This window comes from Myotis daubentonii, chromosome 1, assembly GCF_963259705.1.
Source record: "Myotis daubentonii chromosome 1, mMyoDau2.1, whole genome shotgun sequence".
Classification (NCBI taxonomy): Eukaryota; Metazoa; Chordata; class Mammalia; order Chiroptera; family Vespertilionidae; genus Myotis; species Myotis daubentonii.
Window position 1 is genome coordinate 201,801,783 of NC_081840.1, and position 21,906 is coordinate 201,823,688.

At 39.0% G+C, this 21,906-nt stretch overlaps 1 protein-coding gene across 17 annotated transcripts in view; it reads right to left on the bottom strand.

Annotated features, from left to right (window-relative positions):
- The window catches only part of FIP1L1 (factor interacting with PAPOLA and CPSF1), a 104,163-nt gene that overhangs the window by 76,222 nt on the left and 6,035 nt on the right, over positions 1 to 21,906 (bottom strand). For 8 of the 17 annotated variants that reach the window (XM_059671208.1, XM_059671247.1, XM_059671228.1 and 5 more), the window contains 5 exons: positions 20,986 to 21,089; positions 15,355 to 15,419; positions 14,530 to 14,637; positions 13,942 to 14,072; positions 13,584 to 13,652 (listed from right to left, as the gene is read on the bottom strand). In XM_059671208.1, the coding sequence (XP_059527191.1) occupies positions 13,584 to 13,652; positions 13,942 to 14,072; positions 14,530 to 14,637; positions 15,355 to 15,419; positions 20,986 to 21,089 (477 nt within the window). Of the gene's footprint in view, positions 1 to 13,583; positions 13,653 to 13,941; positions 14,073 to 14,529; positions 14,638 to 15,354; positions 15,420 to 20,985; positions 21,091 to 21,906 lie in introns of all 17 variants that reach the window. The other 9 variants (XM_059671273.1, XM_059671256.1, XM_059671290.1 and 6 more) reach the window with 2 other exon arrangements.

Below are 21,906 nucleotides of genomic sequence, written 5' to 3' on the forward strand. Positions count from 1 at the left end.
GAGGCTCGGCTCCAGCTCTGAGACCTCGGCTGCTGAAAGCAGGGATCTGGGTTTGTTTGGATTCTATAATTGAAACACTGTTGCGGTCCTGCTGGCTGAAAGCAGGTTTCTGGGGATTGTTTCGCTTCTATAATTGCAACACTGTTTCTTAGAGTGGAAGCTCAGAGGCCGGCAGCGGCAGGCAGGGAACCTTGGCTTCCTCCTTCACTGGAGCAAGCAAGCCTCCAGTTCGCTTCAGCTGCCTGGCTGCCGGCTGCCATCTTGGTTGGCAGTTAATTTGCATATCACCCTGATTAGCCAATGGGAAGCGTGTCGGAGGTACGGTTAATTACAATGTCTATTATTAGATAGGATATCAAACTCAAGCATTTATCATTATGTCCACTCCTAAAAGCCAGGTCAAACCCACTGACACATCTCAACCATTCTACTAAATTAACTTGTATTTCTGCTTTGGTCTCACCTGTCTAAATTCCACCCTCTATATACAGTCAAAGCAATCTTATTAAAGTATAAATGAATTCATGTCTCTCCCTGTTCAAAATTTTCTAATAGTTTCCCAATACAAAAAGAGTAAAAGCTAAACTTACTATAATGGCCTGCAAGGATTTACATGGTATGGGTTTGCAAACCTCTCCGACCTTATTTTCCTCTATTCCTCCCCAACTTATCTTTTTTTTTTTTTTTTTAAATATATTTTATTGATTTTTTACAGAGAGGAAGGGAGAGAGATAGAGAGTTAGAAACATCGATGAGAGAGAAACATCGATCAGCTGCCTCCTGCACATCTCCCACTGGGGATATGCCCGCAACCCAGGTACATGCCCTTGACCGGAATCGAACCTGGGACCCTTCAGTCCGCAGGCCGACGCTCTATCCACTGAGCCAAACCGGTTTCGGCCCCAACTTATCTTTATTATGCCTACTCATAATGGCCTTTGCACAATGTATGCAGGAAACGTATTTATACGTTTTACGTATTTATACGTTCTACCAGTGTAGAAGAGCGCGGGACACGTATTAATACGTTTTTTATAGACTAGTGGTAGAATGCGGGTAACATATAAATATGTAAACTAAAGTTATTGTAATTTTACTGAACGTTGCCATTTGCGAAAAAATTAGCAAAAATGGCCCGCACCACCTGTTAGCGTGCTATAAAACCTACCCGCAAACAATGTGTTAAAATTTTTTTTACCTTATTCCTCTTTGTAACAACTTTTGCACTAGATATTCCTTTTACTTGGAATATTCTCTCCCCCGTTTGTCTCATGGATATTTCTAATCATTCAACTATCGTTCAAATGTCTTCTTGTTGTGGCCTTCTCTAATCATTCCTAAATAATCTCTACCCTATTATCATTTTGTATTTTCTTTGGAGAATTTCTCATTAGTATCATTATCTGAAGTTGAATTATTTACTATTGTATGGTTATAGTCTGTTGGCTGACACTTCAACATAGAATCTTTGAAAACATGGACGACATTCACTTCAAATCTATATCCCAAGTACCGAAAAACAGTGCCTGTCATGCAATAAGTGCTTAATATATTATATGTCATTTGACTGACTTTGGGATTCAGCTGAAATGTCAGTTCTCCGAAGTTTTTAATAGGACACAGAGGTTATAACTAAATAATTTTTGGCATTACCTAATTAACACCTAAATTATCCATGAAGTCAGATAAACTCTAAGATACAGAATCTAAGTATGTCTAAAATGTTCACCTCCCCTCAGCACCCAACCTGAGATACTTCCTGGCACAGTCAATGCTCAATTAAAAATTGGGATGGTGGAGGAAGAAGGGTTGGAAAAGCAGAAGAGGAAAGGAAAAATAAAGGAAAAGAGCATAAGTAAAAGAGCAGTAAGAAAATGTAGCAGCAAGACAGATACAATTTTAAACATGTAAAAATTGCTTGTGTTTCTTCAGTTTTCTTTTCTTTTTAATTTCTTCATAGTGTATTCCTTATATTAAACAATTCTGAAAACCACCATTTTGGCAACCTTCCTAATCTACTTCCATTATCATTATCTGCTTGTTTATCTTTAGGATTGCACTCAGGATTATGCTCACTCAAAATTTGTTTAATCAGAACCTACTATTTTTTCACATGATCTAATTTTTTACTAAATGACTGTAAGACACCATGGCTGATTTTCTCAAAACAAATTCATGTCAGAGCTTACATGTACAAACAAAAGTTGACTGAAGTCTGTAACCCTGAGAAGCTGAATATTTACCTAAATTATGCTACCACTGTTCCAAAATTTAAATTATTTTGTGAAATTTCCTTCACCTGCCCTACGTAGCATTTTTTATAAAAGTTTGACATTATAAACAAAACTAGAGGCCCGGTGCACGAAATCCGTACACGGTGGTGGGGGGCCCTCAGCCCAGCCTTCACCCTCTCACAATCCGGGACCCCTTGTGGGATGTCCTAAAGTGGCAGTTGGACATCCCTCTCGCAATGTGGGACCACTGGCCTGCCTGCCTGACCGCCCCTAAGCACCTCTGCCTGCCTGCCTGCCTGATTGCCCCTAACCACCATTGCCTGCCTCATCGCCCCTAACTACCTCTGCCTTGGTCCCCACCACTGCAGCTTTTTCCAGAAGGGTGTCTGGAATGACGCCAGAAGGTGATTCGGCTGTCTGGTCTAATTAGCATATTATGCTTTAATTATTATAGATAGTATCAAAATCCCAAAATAATGCATTACGAAACTAATTAAAGTATTATTTATATAAAAACTTTACTAACTTAGGCAAATATTGACCATATAATGTTAAGGTGAAAAAAAGAAAAGTAGAAAACCACATAGAACAGTGATGGCAAACCTTTTGAGCTCGGCGTGTCAGCATTTTGAAAAACCCTAACTTAACTCTGCTGCCGTGTGACATATAAAAATTTTTTGATATTTGCAACCATAGAAAAAAAAGTATTTATATTTTTGATATTTATTTTATACTAGAGGCCCGGTGCACAAAAATTTGTGCACTCGGGGAGGGAGGGGGGGTCCCTCAGCCCGGCCTGTGCCCTCTCCCAGTCTGGGAACCCTCGGGAGATAACGACCTGCTGGCTTAGGCCTGCTCCCGGGTGGCAGAAGGCAGGCCCAATCCCTAGGTGCAGCCCCTGGTCGGTCGGGCTCAGAGCAGGGCCATTTGGGGAGTTGGGGCACCGCCCCATGTCATGCACAGAGCAGGGAGGATCAGGAGGTTGCGATGCCACCCTCAGTCACGCTCAGGGTAGGGCCTATTGGGGGATTGGGGCACCGCCCCCTGTCACACTCAAGGCAGGGTCGATGGGGAGGTTGCAGTGCAACCCCCTGTCACGCACAGAGCAGGGCCAATCAGGGGGTTGGGGCGCTGGCCCCTGTCACTCACAGAGCAGAGCCCATCAGAGGGGTTGGGGCGCCACCACTCTCACATTCAGGGCAGGGCCGAAGGGGAGGTTATGGCTCTACCCCGTCACACACAGAGCAGGACCCGTTGGGGGGGGGCGGGGGGGGGAGGGGTTGGGGCACCACACCCTGTCACACACAGAGCAGGGCCAATCAGGGGGTTGGGGCACTGCACCCTGTCACACACAGAGCCGCAGAGCGATCAGGGGGTTGGGCAGCTCCCCCCTATCAGGCACAGAGCAGGGCTGATCAGGGGGTTGGGGCGCCTTCCCCTGTCCCAAACAGAGCAGGGCGGATAGGGAGGTTGTGGCCCCGCCCCCTGTCGCACACAGAGCCGCAGGGCAATCAGGGGGTTCAGGGGGTTTGGGCACTGCCCCCTGTCACACTGATGCCGGTGCAGGGAGGCCTCGCGGCTCCGCTGATCCCCGTGCACTGGGTGTGTGTGTGGTGGGGGGGGGAGTGTCCCTCAGCCCAGCCTGCCCCCTCTCACATACTGGGAGCCCTCAGGCATTGACCCCCATCACCCTCCAATCGCAGGATCGGCCCCTTGCCCAGGCCTGATGCCTCTGGCCTAGGCGTTCGGCCCGGGCAGCGGGGACCCGCAGCTGCAGCGGCCCCACGATCGTGGGCTTCGCTTTAGGCCCAGGCAAGGGACCCCTAGCTCCTGGGACTGCCAGCTTCGACCGTGCCCAGCTCCCATCGCTGGCTCCACCCTTACTTCCTGCTATCACTGGCCAGGGCGGAAAAGGCACCTGATTCTCTGATCATGGCTGGGGGGCAGGGCAAAGGCGACCCCAGGGCCACCTTTGCCCTGCCCCCCAGCTCTTAGCTCCCCCCTGGGTTTCCAATCACTGTCAGTGGCAGGGGGCTTCTTCCTGCTTTCCCTTTCGCCTCCCTGCATTGTGCCTACATATGCAAATTAACCGCCATCTTGTTGGCAGTTAACTGCCATCTCAGTTGGCAGTTAATTTGCATATAGCCCTGATTAGCCAATGAAAAGGGTAGCTCGTACGCCAATTACCATTTTTCTCTTTTATTAGTGTTGATACTTAAGTGCCATTTAACAAAGAAAAATCAACCAAAAACATGAGTTCGCATGTCACCTCTGACACGCGTGTCATAGATTCGCCATCACTGACATAGAAGGTTTCAAGATGGCAACAGAGTAGGTGGATCTCACTCACACCTCCACTCAGAACCAAACTGGAAATAAAACTAATCAGGGAAACAATCATCTTGAATTACCAACTAAAGACTATCTGAAGAGGAGACTTACAATGAAAGACTGGCAGAAGAAACCACCAAGAAACTACAACTGTACAGCAGTTTGCATGCTGTGGCTGGGGTTCAGCCTCATAGTCAGGCAGCCTGAGGAAAGATCCCAACAATGAATGGGCCAACAGCAATCAAAACCCAATTACAAAAGGAGGGCCCACATAACACACACAAGGGACATTCCTAGAGCACACAGCTCAGGAGATCAAGGAGACTGCACCAATGGGTCCCAAAGGACACCTACTACGTAAGGCCACATCATGAAGATGGGGAGTCACAGTGGTTCTATCTAGTACATAGGAACAAAACAAAAAAGAGAGTCAAATGGGGAGACAAAGAAACAGGCCCCAACTGAAAGAACAGGAGGAATCTCAAAAAAAAAAAGGTAAATTAAATGGAGCAAGTAATTTATCAGATACAGAGCTTAAAGTAATGGTAATAATGGTTGAGCATCATCCTCTGCCCAAAAAGATTCCCGATCATGGAACATACCTGGATTGCAGGTTGGATCCCTGGTCGGGGTATGTATGGAAGGTAACTGATGTCCTCTCTTTCTCTCCACCCCTCTTCTTCTCTCTAAGCATGTCCTCAGGTGAGGATTTTAAAAAATATGATTAAAAACTGGGCAAAAGAACTAAGTATTTTCCCAAAATGACACCCAAGTGGCCAAAAAAAAAAAAAGGCTACACTGAAAGGAATAAAGTAGGTTGGATGAAGCAGAGGATTGAATCAGCAATTTAGAAGACAAGGTAGAAAACAAACACTCAAAACAGCAGAAAAAAGAAAAATAATTAATCACAATGAGGATAGTTTAAGGGCACTTTAGGACAACATGAAATGTAAAAACATCAGCATCATAAGGGAGCCAGAAAGAGAAGAAAGTGAGCAAGGGATAGAGAACATGTTTGAAGAAATAATGACAATAAACTTCCCTACCTTGGTGAGGCAAAAAGTCACACAAGTTCAAGAAACACACAGAGTCCTAATCAAGATGAACCCAAAGAGACCCACACCAAGACATATCATAATTAAAATGGTAAAGGTTAAAGACAAAGAGAGAATCTTAAAGGCAATAAGAGTGATAGTTAATTATCTACAAGCAAGTTCCCATAAGGCTGGCAGCTGATTTCTCAACAGAAACACATCAGGCCAGATGAGATTAGCATGAAGTATTCAAAGTAATGAAAAAAAAAGGACCTGCATCCAAGACCACTCTATCCAAAAAGCTATCATTTAAAATTTAAAATAAAGAGCTTCCCAGACATAAAAAGACTAATAAATAAGTTTATGACCACCAAACCAGCATTGCAAGAAATGTGAAAGGGTCTGCTTTAAGAAAAAGATAGAGGAACACTGGTATAAAGAAAAAAACGGCAATGCAACATCTGATTAGGGGTTAATTTCTAAAATATTCAAAGAACTTAAAAAACTCAACACCGGGAAGATAAACAATCCAATTAAAAATAGGCAAAGGACCTGAATAGATACTTCTCCATACAGATGGAAATAAGTATATAAAAGAACTGTTCAATGTCACTAATTATCAGAAAAATGCAAATTAAAACCACAATAACCTATCACCTCATACATGTCAAAATGGCTACCATCATAAATCAACAAACAACAAGTGCTGTCAAGAATGGAGAGAAGCCGGGACCGGTTTGGCTCAGTGGATAGAGAGTGGGCCTGCGGACTGAAAGGTGCCAGGTTCGATTCCGGTCAAGGGCATGTACCTTGGTTACAGGCACATCCCCAGTGGGGGGTGTGCAGGAGGCAGCTGATGGATGTTTCTCTCCCATCGATGTTTCTAACTTTCTATCTCTCACCTTTCCTCTCTGTAAAAAATCAATAAAATATATTTAAAAAAAAAAAAAAAGAATGGAGAGAAAAGGGAACCCTCATACATTGTTGGTAGGAAGGCAGATTGGTGCAGCCACTGTAGAAAACAGTATAGAGTTTCCTTAAAAAATTAAAAATGAAACTACCTTTTGACCTAGTGATACCACTTCTGGGAATATATCCTAAGAATACTGAAATACCAGTTAGAAAGAATATATGCATCTCTATGTTCATAGCAGCATTATTTAAAATAGTCAAGTTCTGGAAAGTGCCCAAATGCCCATCAACAGGGGAATGGATTAAAAAAGTTGTGGTAAATTTACACAATGGAATGCTACATGGCTGCAAAAAGAAGGAAGTCTTACCTTTTTCAATGGCACGGATGGACCTGGAGATTATTATACTAAGCAAAATAAGCCAACCGAAAAACAAATACCATCTGTGTATTTGTGGCATCTAATAAACCAAATAAGCTGATGAACAAGATAGAGTCAGAGGCATGGATACATGAAACAGACTGACAGCAATCAGAGGGGAGGGGAGCAGAGGGAACGAGAATGGAGGGGACTGGATAAACGAGGTGAAGAGATTAGCCAAAGAACATATATGCATAGCACAGTGATGGCGAACCTATGACACGTGTGTCAGAGGTGACACGCAAACTCATTTTTTTGGTTGATTTTTCTTTGTTAAATGGCATTTAAATATATAAAATAAATATAAAAATATATAAATCTTTGTTTTACTATAGTTGACAATATCAAAAAATTTCTATATGTGACACGGCACCAGAGTTAAGTTAGGGTTTTTCAAAATGCTGACCCGCCAAGCTCAAAAGGTTCACCATAGCTGGCATAGCACATGCACACAAAGAACAGTATGGCAATAGCCAGGAGGGAAGGGAGGAGCAGAGGTTGGATGAAGATGGGTAATGGGAGGAAAAATGAGAGACACCTATAATAATGTCAAAAAAGGAAGGAAGGAAGGAAAGAAGGGAGGGAAAGGATGGGGAAGGAAGTAACCACATAACTTAATTATCATAATTTTGTTACAACAAAAAGATTGGGAGAGCAACAAAATTTAGGTCTTTGAAAGCAGATGAAAAAATAGTAACTGATTTAGCAGACCAAAGAAAACTGAATCCTAAATCAGTGACAAAGCAATGATAATTTTCATGGCAGGATCCCAAAGGTTCAGGAACTGACAACATTCCAATCACCCAAGTGTAAATCCTCTAATTAGAATACTGGAATTTTTTCTCTGAAAAAAACCAGTTACCACAAAAAAGGAAATAAAAAAAAAAAAGGAAAACAACCTAAAGACATCAAGGGCTCTGAGAAAAGCTTAGCCCTACTGCAGGGGTGGAGAACCTTTTTTCCTGGCAAGGGCCTTTTGGATCTTTATAACATCACTGAGGCCCGGTGCATGAAATTCGTGCACTCGGGGGCAGGGGGTGTCCCTCAGACTGGCCTGAGCCCTCGCACAGTCTGGGAACCCTCGGGAGATGTCCAACTGACGGCTTAGGCCCGCTCCCCATCAGTCAGACATCCTTAGTGCAGCCGCAGAGGAGGGAGAGGCTCCCACCACTGCCACTGCACTTGCTAGGCCGGCTTCTGGCTGAGCGGTACTCCCCCTGTGGGAGCACACTGACCACCAGGGGGCAGTTCCTGTGTTGAGCATCTGCCCCCGGTGGTCAGTGCACATCATAGCAACTAGTCATTCTGCCGTTCGATAGATTTGCATATTATCCTTTTATTATATAGGATTCTCGGGCCATACAAAATTATCAACTAAAAATTAGGCTGCTATATTTGGTTAAACATTTCATTAACTCACCCCTAATGTCTTGACAGGACTAAACCAAATGATTTCTCAGGCCTTATATGCCCTGAGGGCTGGACATTCCCCAACCCTGCCCTACAGTAAGACCTACATTCAGCATGTTATATTCATTTGCACAGAGCTTCCAATCACCTTTTTGGTGGTCAACTCTCTCATGGCTGAATGGCCAAGGCACAATAAACATTTGAGAAAAGTCGAAGTAGAAGCCAAATATAATAAACTTAAAACATCAACTTGAAGCCCTGTCCAGGTGGTCCAGTTAGTTGAGGGTCGTCCAGGTTGCGGGTTTCATTCCCAGTCAGGGCATATACTTAGGTTGCAGATTCCATCCCCTATCAGGATGCATATGGGAGGTAACCAATCAATGTTTCTCAGATCAGTGCTTTTCCCTCTCTTTCCCTTCTCTTTCTAAAATCGATAAAATCATATCCTCGGGTGAGGAATAAAAAAAAAATCCACTTTAAGAAAACAGACTATGCACGGGAAAAAAACCCATCATTAATATTAATATATTGTGAGAGACAAAGGGGGCAAAAATATTGCATCACTGCATGCATGAACAAAAACAGGATGCTAGCCCTGGCTGGCTTGGCTCAGTGGATAGAGCGTCAGCCTGAAGACTGAAGGGTCCCAGGTTCGGTTCCAGCCAAGGGCACATGCCTGGGTTGCGGGCTTGATCCCCAGTAGGGGATGTGCAGGAGGCAGCCGATCAATGATTCTCTCTCATCATTGATGTTTCTATCTCTCTCTCCCTTTCCCTTCCTCTATGAAATCAATAAAGAAATAAATTAAAAAAAAAAAAAAAAAAACAGGATGCTACAGTTAAATATTGAAGACAAATCTTCTTGGCTAACTATAATAATAAAGGCATACTATGCTAATTAGACTGGATGTCCTTCCGGATAAAGTTGCGGTGGGCGGGGCTGAGGCAGACACGGCCACCATGGGGGCCAAGGCCCTTGCCCAAATTTTGTGCATTGAGCCTCTAGTTAACAGTATAACAGCAGAAATGAAAAAAGTACATAATAGGATTGTAAGGTTGAAGATATCTCCCAAAATATGGAAGACAGATATAAGAGGAAAGATACAAAAATGAAAAGACCAACATAAGAGGTCTAATATTTAAACAGGGGGTCCAGAAGGCAGAAGCAAGTAGAAAGAAACTTAAAAAATAATAGAAGAAAATATTCCAGAAGTGAAGGGTATGTGCTTCCAGATTAAGAGGGTATAAATGAATGCCTAGAACAATGGATGATAATAAGCCAAGACACATAGTTATGCAATTTGAGAATACTGGTGACAAACCCCTTAAATACTTTCATAGAGAAAAATTATGTATGTGCACTCATGGACATAAAATATTTTAAGAGAAGGATGTGGTCAATTTTTTCTTACACATACATGTTACCCATACCCACCAGTAACTACTCTCTTGCCCCTTGCTCCAAATTACAAAATTACACAATTGTTTTTGTAACCAATTGAGTGACTATTTTTATACTTATTGAACTTCACCTTCTTTCATTTCACTAAAAAAACCAACACAACAATAAAACCTATTTGTGAAGTATATGAGACTTTAAGAATATCAAATGTGTATCATCACGAAGCACTATAATAAACACATGGAGGGGTTATTTGTACTATTTCTCTCATCTTGTTAGTATGTTTGAAAATTTACTTAATGAAAAGTAAAAAAAATTAAGGAGGCCAACAGGTTGCTTATCTCCAAGGATAAAAAAAATCTTTGCAGCAGATGTAGATATTAAAATAACTTACAATTCCTCAATCTGTTGTTTTGTCTATTCAAAGCAGAATAAGTTCGGATCCTAGTTCATTTCATTCCCACAGTACTATAACAGCTTCCTACCTGGTTTCTGACTCCCTTCTCTCCCCTTATAGTATACAACTTATTCTGGTGCCAGTTTTTTGTTTTGTTTTGTTTTTTTCTATAAACCAGATTTGCCCATGCTATTCTACTCAAGAATTTTCAAATGGCTTCCTATCACTTACACAAATGTCTGGTAGGCTAGTTTAAGATTAAGGTCTTTCTCATCATGGCCAGGCTTCTCTCCTATAGTTTCTCTCATCCACCTCCATTCTCCTTTCATGCGCTATCTGGTTTTGTTCATGTTGCTCTCTCTGAGAACAATGTTCTATATTCCCTTCTCTCCTAATAAAAGCTCTCTCATCTTTCAATTATGACCTCTCTTATCTTGCTTGACTACACAATATAGGATAACTCACACTTCCCCTTTGAACTCCCTACTGTACTTTGTCAAAGCCATCAACTTAACAGTTGTCACAATATATCGTGGCTTCTTCATAGGGACAATTCACTCAGATCATGAGCCCCTTATGTGCATGGCACTCATCATAAGCTCCTTGAACACAGAAACTGTCTTTCTGTAACATCTAACACAGTGCTAGGCACACTGGAAGTGCTCAGATATAACAAGAAAGTTGGCGAAGGTATTTTTCTTCTTTTTCTCACCAATCCTAATAATTCCAGTTCAAATGGTGTATAAATGCGTAAGAGCTTAGACTTTCTTTACGCAACCACAACACAAAATGCAGTCAGAATAGTGTTAACTTACTAAATCACTCTCCTGTTCACAATAGGCTGTAACTCCTCTAACTCATACTCTTTGTTTCTAGGCTTTCTAGAATTCAACCACATTCCACAAAGCCATCTCTCTTCTTTGAATTCTCTGATCCAATAAGATTAATATTTAAATAATTGTCTCATTTACTTCTACTTAATTAAGACACGTTTCTTTGTCCAAGCCATTTCCTCAATTTCCAATATGTTTTCTTCTCCACACTCTCAAGGCTCTGATTATAATGGAATGTATTTCTCTACCATTGAAGCCAACTTTAAACTTAATACACACACACACACACACACACACACACGCACACACGCACACGCACCACACAAAACACACACCAGAAATAGAATGAACCAATGCAATTTCTAATACAAAGTACTTCCTAACTCTCATTTCTCCAATTTCTATAGCATTTTGTCTATAAAATATACATTTTAATGCTACAAAATTTGCCCCCGCATATTTGAAATACCAATTACATCTTAATTTTTTTTTGTACTCTATTGCAGAATAGATGAGAGAGAATCCCACAGAAATCTGAACAAGGATATTTCTTAAATTTAAGGTGACAAACTTTTCTGAAATTCAATGTAAATCAAATTGTAGCCTAAAAATGCCAAACACTCTCACACACCATTATTTGCAGATTTTGAGCATTATCAATAAAATACGTCCTACAAACCACAATATACATAGAGAAAAAAATATGAGCCACACATATTAAAATACATACCCTATTTATTTTTAATAGGTAAGTAATATTTAACATTATTGAGACAGGAAAAGTCCTTAGACCACACCGATCAAATTCATGCTCTTATTCATTCAGAATCTAATAAATCAGAATGAAACAATGACTTTCTCTCATATAACCTAAAGAAACTTCAAAAACAATTTTTCAATAGACAGTATGTATATTAAAAAACTCATTCACAATGGCTACCTTCAATATGAGACCAGTCCCTAGGAGTTTCTTTTTTGTATTTTAGTTATGCAGTTTACTGCAAAAAGACAAAGTATATAGAAGCTGGCAGTTTACAAAGGAAGTTCTCAATTCTGTTAGAAGAAAATACAAAGCACCACTGCAAATGAACTATTTCATCATCAAAACAACTTTTCTATCTATTCATTGTAATCATATATAACCACTAGAGGCCTGATGCACGAAATTCATTCAAGAGTAGGCCTTCCTTCCCCCGGCTGCCAGCACTGCCTTCCCTTTGGCACCTGGCAGGCACCAGGGACCCGGGCTTCCCTCACTGCCCCGGCTTTGTCCAGAAGGACATCCAGTCTAATTAGCATATTACGCTTTTATTATTATAGATCAGTATCTAAATAAGTAGATATCACCAAAAAGAACCTAAAGACCACTTAAAATATGAAAAACAGCATCACACACTTTCAAAATAGTTACAGCAGAACAAGCAGCAAATACCCAGAGTAGAACATATATTACAAGTTAAATTCTGTGCACAGAACTGTGTCCAGCAGAGTAGCTATATTTGTGGCTACAGCACATGCATAAGGCACTATTTCAGTGGACAGAGCTGCAGTCCCAAAAGAGGCACAAAAAGTTCCTGTCCAAAAATTTCCCTAAATATACAAGCCAGTCTAAAAGCCACTCCCAGTCTTAATCCTAGTGTCATTCAATACAAGTATCAAGAATTAAGAATTAAGGTCAAGAAAGCAGTACACAAATAGGTTTTAAGAAGAGTAGGTTGCTATGTATTGCAGTAGTATGAAAATATATTATTCCTTGGATTGGGTCTGTGATTATTATGAAATGAAGAAGTCAGAAGTCAAGACTTGACACGCATGTGGTAATAGTATCAACATGCAAGTCCCTCACTAAACCCTACTCCTCTTTTAAGTATTAATTTAAAAGTCAATGGTTTTATCCTATTTAATCCTATTTTATCTCTTATGAGAGACTCAAAGAATGAGGAAGATTCTTGATCTATCTTAAAGTACACCAATAATTTCAGTGTCAAGCTGATAATAAGCCATCTTCCTTACCATTTTTTAAAATAAAATTAGGTAAAATAGCCCTAGCTGGTTTGGCTCAGTGGACAGAACTTCGGACTGCAAACTGAAGAGTCCCACCAGGTTTAATTCCAGTCAAGGGCACATGCCTGGGTTGTGGGCTCAATCCCCAGTTGGGGGTGTGCAGGAGTCAGCCAATCAATGATTCTCTCTCATCATTGATGTTTCTCTCTCTCTCTCCCTATCCCTTCCTCTCTGAAATCAATAAAAATATTTTTTAAAAATATTAGGTAAAATAAATCCCTAAATCTGATAAAGATTATAGCGTGATCTACAATGAGCTTAACCTGTTGGCGTGAACTATTATCTCCTACAAACATATGACTCAAAATAAAATTACAACATATAGCAAGAATAGTTTTACTTGGCAATTGTTAGTATAATAGGCTATAAATTCACATGCTTACAAAAGTGGAGATAAAACAACAATCAGCAACTTTGTAAGTCACCAGGAAGTTGAAGGTTTGGAAAAAAGGGGCTATTCCACTTTATTATTGTTCTTGAGTAGTGGATGGAAGCAGACTCAAGAACAAAAAAATGAGAGCAACCAAGGATAATTTACTAAAATTCACCTTAAAAAGATTGAATCTGCCATCTTGGATCTCTGCACCTGGTGTAACTTCCATAGTACAGTCTTCGGCCTAAGTTAAATAACATATTCCCCATTAAGATACCACATAATTTTTAATTGATAGGCCATATAAAGACAAACTAGCTGTGGCTAGTCTGAGACTTGAAACGAAGAACATCAGAAAATCATTAACATAAAACTGAAAGGGAAGAAAGGGAAAAAACCCAACATGGTAACAAGAACAGAATTTTTAAACTCATATAGCTTTTAACCACCTTTGCAGAAAAGAGTGACTTATTTAGAAGTAAAATTGGTACAGCAGAAAGTGCTGGGGTATTTTGGAACATTTTATTAATTACCGTAATTTTATTTGTAGTAGAGGTAACTGGTATAACTTCAAGTCCCATTCGTATCCTCTTTTGTTTTTCACAGTAAGCTTTCCAGGTATCTTCATTAAACCCGTAATTAAAATAATCAGAAAGATCAGCACCTAAAGACAAAACACACTTTTAGTATACAAATATTTTAATTCTATTGTTTTGCAGCATATAAAATGTAATAAACTGTAAAATATAAATTTAGAGTTCTATTAGTCTAGTCTTATCACCCTTTCTAATTTTACCAGCTCTCCCAATTACCATAAAGCAACAGAACTATAAGAACTTTTAATCAGAACTATTTCCTTTAGAAATGCATTGTAATAAAACAATATGCAAGTCTACTTTAATATAATGCTAGGCTATCAGCAAGATTTAATAAATCCATTATTATTAATGATTAGTTTCTTACATTAATTCATTATTAAATTCATTATTACTCTCCTGAGCTTAAGACTACAAAAATGACATTAAAACAATAATATTCTAAATTGATACTGAAAAATACTTTCTAATGACTGTTTATTCTACAAATCTTTTGAAACCAATATAATCCATCATTAATCTTACCAGGTTTACGCCATGGCTTATCTTCAAAAGAATCCAAATCTACCTCCGAGAGTGGAACTCCATTAATGCTTCCAGGTGCATCAAGGTCTACTCCTTTGACTTTTGTTCCTGTTTTATAAAATTACAAAATGGTGAAGGAGCTACATTAGCAAGAGGCTGAGAGATACTCTGACACCTTTTTACTGTTGCTAGCACTCAATATGGCTAAGGTTCCAAACAAAACATTAGAGTAATGCTTACCAGAAATAAAAGTTAAGGTCAAACTTTATGGTAGAGCTATAACGTAAATGGATAGAGACTAGCGACTTGTTATTTACAATAAGGGATTCCTGTGCTAACTTCCATGTTTTATATCAGCTTTTGTACAGTCTGTGAGATAAGAAATGCTTTTACCTTTTTAAACGGTTGTATGACAAACAAGTTAAAGAAACAAGCAAAACACCATGGCAGGAATCCTATGTGGCCCATATAGACTAAAATATTTATTATCTGCATCGGCCTGCAGACTGAAAGGTCCCAGGTTGGATTCCGGTCAAGGGCATGTACCTTGGTTGTGGGGACATCCCCAGTGGGGAGTGTGCAGGAGGCAGCTGGTCGATGTTTCTCTCTCATCGATGTTTCTAACTCTCTATCCCTCTCCCTTCCTCTCTGTAAAAACTCAATAAAATATATTTAAAAAATTTTTTTTTTAAAAATAAAATATTTATTATCTACCCCTGTGATATATGGTCAAACTGTTATTTTTAATTGACCTATTACAACCTATCACCTACTCAGATATATGCCTTATTTTTCTATTGATGCAGCTGCAAATAAAAATTTTACCTGTAGTTCCATAAACTCTACCTCCTGTCTTGATGTTAAGATTTACAGGTGCTGTACCATAACTCCTAAAAACAAAATAAAAATTATCCTGAGAAACTTAAACAGAAACAGCAATACATTTAATTATACAATCACATAGTAACTGAATAAACTGACAATGACACAATTTAGAAAATGTTTTAAACTAATTTAAGTCTGTCACTTGCTCAATAAAAGATAAAAATATTGTTTAAAAGTGTGACTTGTTTTCCATCTCAAAAACCCACCTGCCACTAGCTCAATATCCCACTATAGCACACTTCACAGAAAATTTGGCTGGGAAGAAAATAAGAGTTTACATGCTTTGTCTTCATTTCCTCATCTAGTTGATGCAACATACACAGCAATCCTGCAAGAATGAAATTTCTCTACCTTATTCCCAAATACAGTGTCCTCCCTTTAATCCTTCCTGCACTTGATACTGTTGATAAATCCTCTTTCAAACACCCATGGAGTATATCTGTCCATAAAATGAATTTTCATGAAATTCAAAAATAAGTCTAGAATAAAAGCAGAGCAGTGCTTGGTGGTGGTCTGTTGTTAATGACTACAGAAAACAAGAGGGAAGTTTCTAGAATACTAGTGATGTTCCATATCTTAATTTGGATGGTGGTTACATGAATCTATACACACTAAAAAATTACTGAGCTGCATCTTTTTTAATGTAGTATAACATACATGTGATCGAGGGGAAAAATTCAGAGTCACACAGACTCAAGTTCAAATACAAGTTTATTAATTGTACTAGGGGCCCGGTGCACGAAATTCGTGCACTGGGTGTGGGGGCGGGGGGGAGTGTCCCTCAGCCCAGCCTGCCCCCTCTCACATACTGGGAGCCCTCAGGCGTTGACCCCCATCACCGTCCAATCGCAGGATCGGCCCCTTGCCCAGGCCTGACGCATCTGGCTGAGGGGTCCGGCCCGGGCAGCGGGGACCCGCAGCTGCAGCAGCCCCACGATCATGGGCTTCGCTTTAGGCCCAGGCAAGGGACCCCTAGCTCCCGGGACTGCCAGCTTCGACCGTGCCCAGCTCCCATCGCTGGCTCCACCCCTACTTCCTGCTATCACTGGCCAGGGCGGCAAAGGTGCCTGATTCTCCGATCATGGCTGGGGGGCAGGGCAAAGGCGGCCCCAGGGCCACCTTTGCCCTGCCCCCCCCAGCTCTTAGCTCCCCCCTGGGTTTCCAATCACTGTCAGTGGCAGGGGGCTTCTTCCTGCTTTCCCTTTCGCCTCCCTGCATTGTGCCTACATATGCAAATTAACCGCCATCTTGTTGGCAGTTAACTGCCAATCTTAGTTGGCAGTTAATTTGCATATAGCCCTGATTAGCCAATGAAAAGGGTAGCTCGTACGCCAATTACCATTTTTCTCTTTTATTAGTGTTGATAATCTTAGCCAAGTCACTTAACACCCCATAGACCTTGTATACATTTTCTTTAATGAGCTTATAGATACTTCCCTGCTTTTCCATATAATGCATTCTTATGTAAGAGTAGGAAAATCAAATATACTGACCAAAATAGGCTTATACATTATTGGGGAGGTTAGGGAAAAGGGGACAAAAGAGAGTAGGTAAGGAAGAAGGCTCCATTCCCACAAAGCAAATAGGTATTAGTAAGACCTCAAGTTATAGACAATGTTTTCAATGACATAGTCTCACATTATATCCATGTTTTTTAACTTGGTTCTTTACCCTAACAAGTTTAGCTAACTGAACTTTCCTAATAATTTCCACCTTTTGGTCTCCAATGTACTAAATTTGAGACCTAGGTTATTCACTTATATAGTACTGCTACGTACTCAATAAACTGCTCTAGAAACCTGTAAGTCATTGAGTCCTTTTTCTCCCTCTCCATCCACAACTAATTAGTTACCAATTTATTTCTAATTAATACTCAAATATACCTTCTTTTCCCATTCATCCCTATACTACTGCTGTTGGCTTAGTTTGGATTATCTCATGTGGACAATCACTTTGACAACTAATATCTAACTGGTTTATTGCTACTATTTATCTTTACAAATAAGCTGACTTGCCTAAAAAAACCTTCAAAGGTTCCATGATAACATAGCAAAAACAGTCTAACTCCCTTCTCCTTAAATAGTTTCGACCATCCTCTCTCATTTACCTTTATCCTTCAGGCATGTGGTTCCTTAAACCATGCTTGCATTACATCTAAACAGTATCCTCTACCTAAATCATTTTAACTGAAAAATTATCCAAACAAGTTAAAATAGCCCTCTAACATCTTCCAACACCTGTAGGCTTATAGCAACTCTCCTCCCAAAGCTTTCAAATCATTTTGTATATGTTCCTATTCTTGCACTTACACTCGCTAAAAGTATTGCTCTGTCTTCCTCACTAATTCTGGTAAAAAAAGGACTATTATATTATTTTTTACTTAGAGGCCTGATGCATGAAATTCGTGCAAAAATAGGCCTTCCTTCCTCTGGCTGCCAGCAGGCACCCGTGACCCAGGCTTCCCTCCCAGCCCGGCTTTGTCCGGAAGGATGTCCAGTCTAATTAGCATATTACGCTTTTACTATTATAGATAACCCCATCATCAATTAGTACAGTGCTAAACTGTCTTTGAAAAGTGCTTAATGAAAGAATGGATGAATCTCAAAGACATAGCTAAGAAACTACTTCTCTATACAAGATATTGTTCCTAACAGCTTTTCTTCCTACTGTATAGATAAAATGAACTTTGTAACAAAAGTATGTTGTCAAAAAATTCTATTTTGTACTTTCTAAGAGCTAATAATAAACCAATTTAGTATTGTTTCTCAAACATAATTTGTTCTTTAAACATGCTTCTGAAGTGTACACAAAGTAAATAGCCACTAAATTTAATTTTCTCACTGGTTTTCTTTCAGTTTTCAAGGAATATAGCTTGAATTATCAAGGTTAAATAAGTTTTATACCCTTCAGAAAGATCTGTAGCTTACTTTGAAATGCATTAAAAATACATTTTAAAAATAAGATTGAGGGTTCAATACAAGGTCAGGGCGCATAACGGAAGTAACCAATCAACATTTTTTCTCACATCAGTATTTCTCTCTCCCCCTCCTTTCATCTCTCTAAATTCAATAAAAAACAAATCCTCAAATGAGGATTTAAAAAAACACATTAAAAAACAAAACACATTAAATGCATGGGTGGATGTGTGTGTATATATCTATATATCTCCATCTAGCCAGGTGTGTGTGTGTGTGTGTGTGTGTGTGTGTGTATGTATATGTACAGTATATTATAAAGCAAACATAGAAAAATGTAAATTGTATAACCTAGGTAATGGGTAAATAAATGTTCACACCTCAATTCTTTCAACTTTTCTGAATATTTGAAAATTTTCATAATCTAATATTGAGGAAAAAATGTTATCCATATGGGCAAAAAATGGTGGTAAATTTCTTTGTTAAATGGCATCTAAATATATAAAATAAATATCAAAAATATTAATCTTTGTTTTACTATGGTTGCAAATATCAAAAAATTTCTATATGTGACACGGCACCAGAGTTAAGTGTCACTTGTTTTAACATGTAATCTACCAGGTCAATAAAGATTTATTGAATACTTACTAGATGTAAGGCAATATAAGGAATAGAAAAATTCATAAACCAAGATTTCTACTCTTAAGGAATTTAGAGTTCAAACATGTATAAACATAAGTAGAATTTATGAACTGGAAATTGCTGTAAGAAATAAAGTTCAGAGAAAGTACTATGGGAGTCTGTGCATTTAATATCTGCATGTGATTCCTACCAAAAATTGGTCATATTAATAAAAGAAATCACCATTTGCTTTAATTGTTCTATACTTGCAAATACAAATTTTATATAAAAGTATTTGCTAAATACGCCATGAGTGGTATATCATATTAAAGTGTTTCTTTTGCATAATGCAGATGGTAAATGTCTACTAGCCTAGAGGCCTACTAACATATTATAAGCCCAACACTATTTATTTTAAAAGTGGGGATAAAGAGAACTTCAAAAGTTATCTACCTCATCCTAGCCAGTTTGGCTCAGTGGACAGAGCATTGACCTGCGACTGAAGGATCCCAGGTCTGATTCCAGTCAAGGGCACATGCCAGGGTTGTGGGCTTGATCCCGAGTAGGGGGCCTACAGGAGGCAGCCTATCAATGATTCTCTCTCATCCTTGATGTTTCTATCTCTCTCCCCCTCTCCCTTCCTCTCTGAAATCAATAAAAATATATTTTAAAAAATAGTTATCTACCTCTAACATAAATAATTTAGTCTCTTCTCAACCCTGCTCCCAAAAAAGTTGCTAGGGTTTTAAAATTACACAGGCAGTCATTATTATATTGTAAAATTGAGCTCCTGAAATAAAAAACTTTTGAAAACAAAGGCTCTACTGAAGAGATAAAATGCAGGGGTGGGGAAAAAGTAGGTTTACAGTGTGAATATAGCAAACAATTTATTCTTGTATTATTATTTATTACTTATTATATTATCATCAATATCATTATTATTAACCTACTTTTGCCCACCCATCTTCAAATGTACTGATGTGTACTGTATATATATGTATTGGTTGATTCCAGATAAGGCTGCTTAATAAACTATATAGTACAATTAATGAAAAGTTTATTTTATGTGTCCAATGCACAACTACATTACACATTCAAACTAAAAACACATATAACCTTGATTCTTATGCTACCACCAAAACAAAATCACAACCTGTACTTTAATATATTCCCTTCCAATATTTCCGTAAGATTTTATACATACTTAATGAGTCACTCACTTGATTCAGAATTTTACTGAAAAAAGTCTACAGGATAATTGATAATTTAAAAAAAACACTATGAAGATCAAAAAGCAATACTTTTGATACTGTTTTTATTGGACAAAAAAATTAAAACCCTAAACTCAGCTTTGGATAACTAATAAAATCGCAAAACAATACAGATACAAACTTCAATTTAAGGTTTTCTAATTCTACCTAAAGAATTTGTTGTATTCAGTTCATTTATAAAAACTTTAATTTCAGAAATCAAAACTACTGCTGCTCCCATGTAATTTTACCTAATTATCTTTAGAAAAGGAATACTGTCATGGTGAAATTCCTTTTATCATGAGCTGCAATTAAAATATAACATATATTGCCCTAGCAAGTTTGGCTCCATGAGTAGAGTGTCAGCCTTCGGACTGAAGGGTCCCAGGGTCGATTCCAGACAAGGTCACATGCCTGGGTTGCGGGGCTTGATCCCCAGTAGGGGGTGTGCATGAGGCAGCCAATCAATGATTCTCATCACCAGCGTTTCTCTCTCTACCTTTCCCTCTCTGAAATCAGTAAAAATAGATTTTAAATAATAATAACATTAATTTTAGGTGTACAGCCTGATGCAATATGTTTAAATTGCAAAGTTTAGTTAACACACATCACCACACTTAGTTACAAATATTTTTCCTTATGCTGAGAATTTTTAAACTCTATTCTCTTATCAACTCATGGTAAGATGCAAAAATGTAAAAAACAATTAAATCAACCACTGATGGCTTGATATAGGCATACTACCTTTGCTTTAGTCACACAATTGTTACTTAAAAATAACTTACCCATACTGTGGTGCTCCCGTTTTAATGTCTCCTATAGTGACATGAACATCATCCTCGTCATCATCACTGTCGCTATCACTATCATCTTCAGTCTCGGTCACTTTCTATACCAACATAAACAATTATAAAATACATTCAATAATCCATTTCAGTACCTGATATGAATAAATGAAAAAGTAACCGTTTTGCAATTAAGCTATAGATTTACAGAAAAAAGTTACAAGCTCACAGAACTGATCCTTATTTCAACTCATTTACAACTTCAATACTTTACATGATAAAAAGGATAAGAATGCGAAAACCTTTTTTCACCATCATCTTTTTGTAAATAATGTGTTTTTTTTCTATCATTTATAACTGCTCCTCTTGCAAAAAGGATCTAAGGCAATTTACTAATATATAAAGGAGATAAAATTATTAAAAAGTATTTGAGAAATTCTTGGTGAAAAGAATATATAAAGTTAAGAGGAAAACAATTTTAAGAGTCACAGTGTCAAGGTTAATATCCACCAAATAGCCCTGGCCAGTGGTAGAGCATTGGCCAGAGAACCTAAAGGTTGTGCATTTGATTCCCAGTCAAGGGCGCATACCTGGGTAGTAGGGTCCTTACTGGCCTAGTAGGGGGTGTGTGAGAAACAACCAAATGTTTCTCTTCCCACCCACTTGCTCTAAAAAAATCAATGACGGCCCCTGTGAGGTTGAAACGGCCCCTGTGAGGCTGAGACGGCCCCTGGGAAGCCGAGAAAAATACCACATGATCTCACTCATTTATAGATAATAAAGCCCATTATAGATTGATGAACAAAAATAGATACAGAGGCAGAGCAGCATTGAACAGACTGTCAAACTACAGTGGGAAGCCTGGGGAGGGATGGGGGGGGGGGGGAGGGCGGGGGTAAGAGATCACCAAAAGACTTGTAT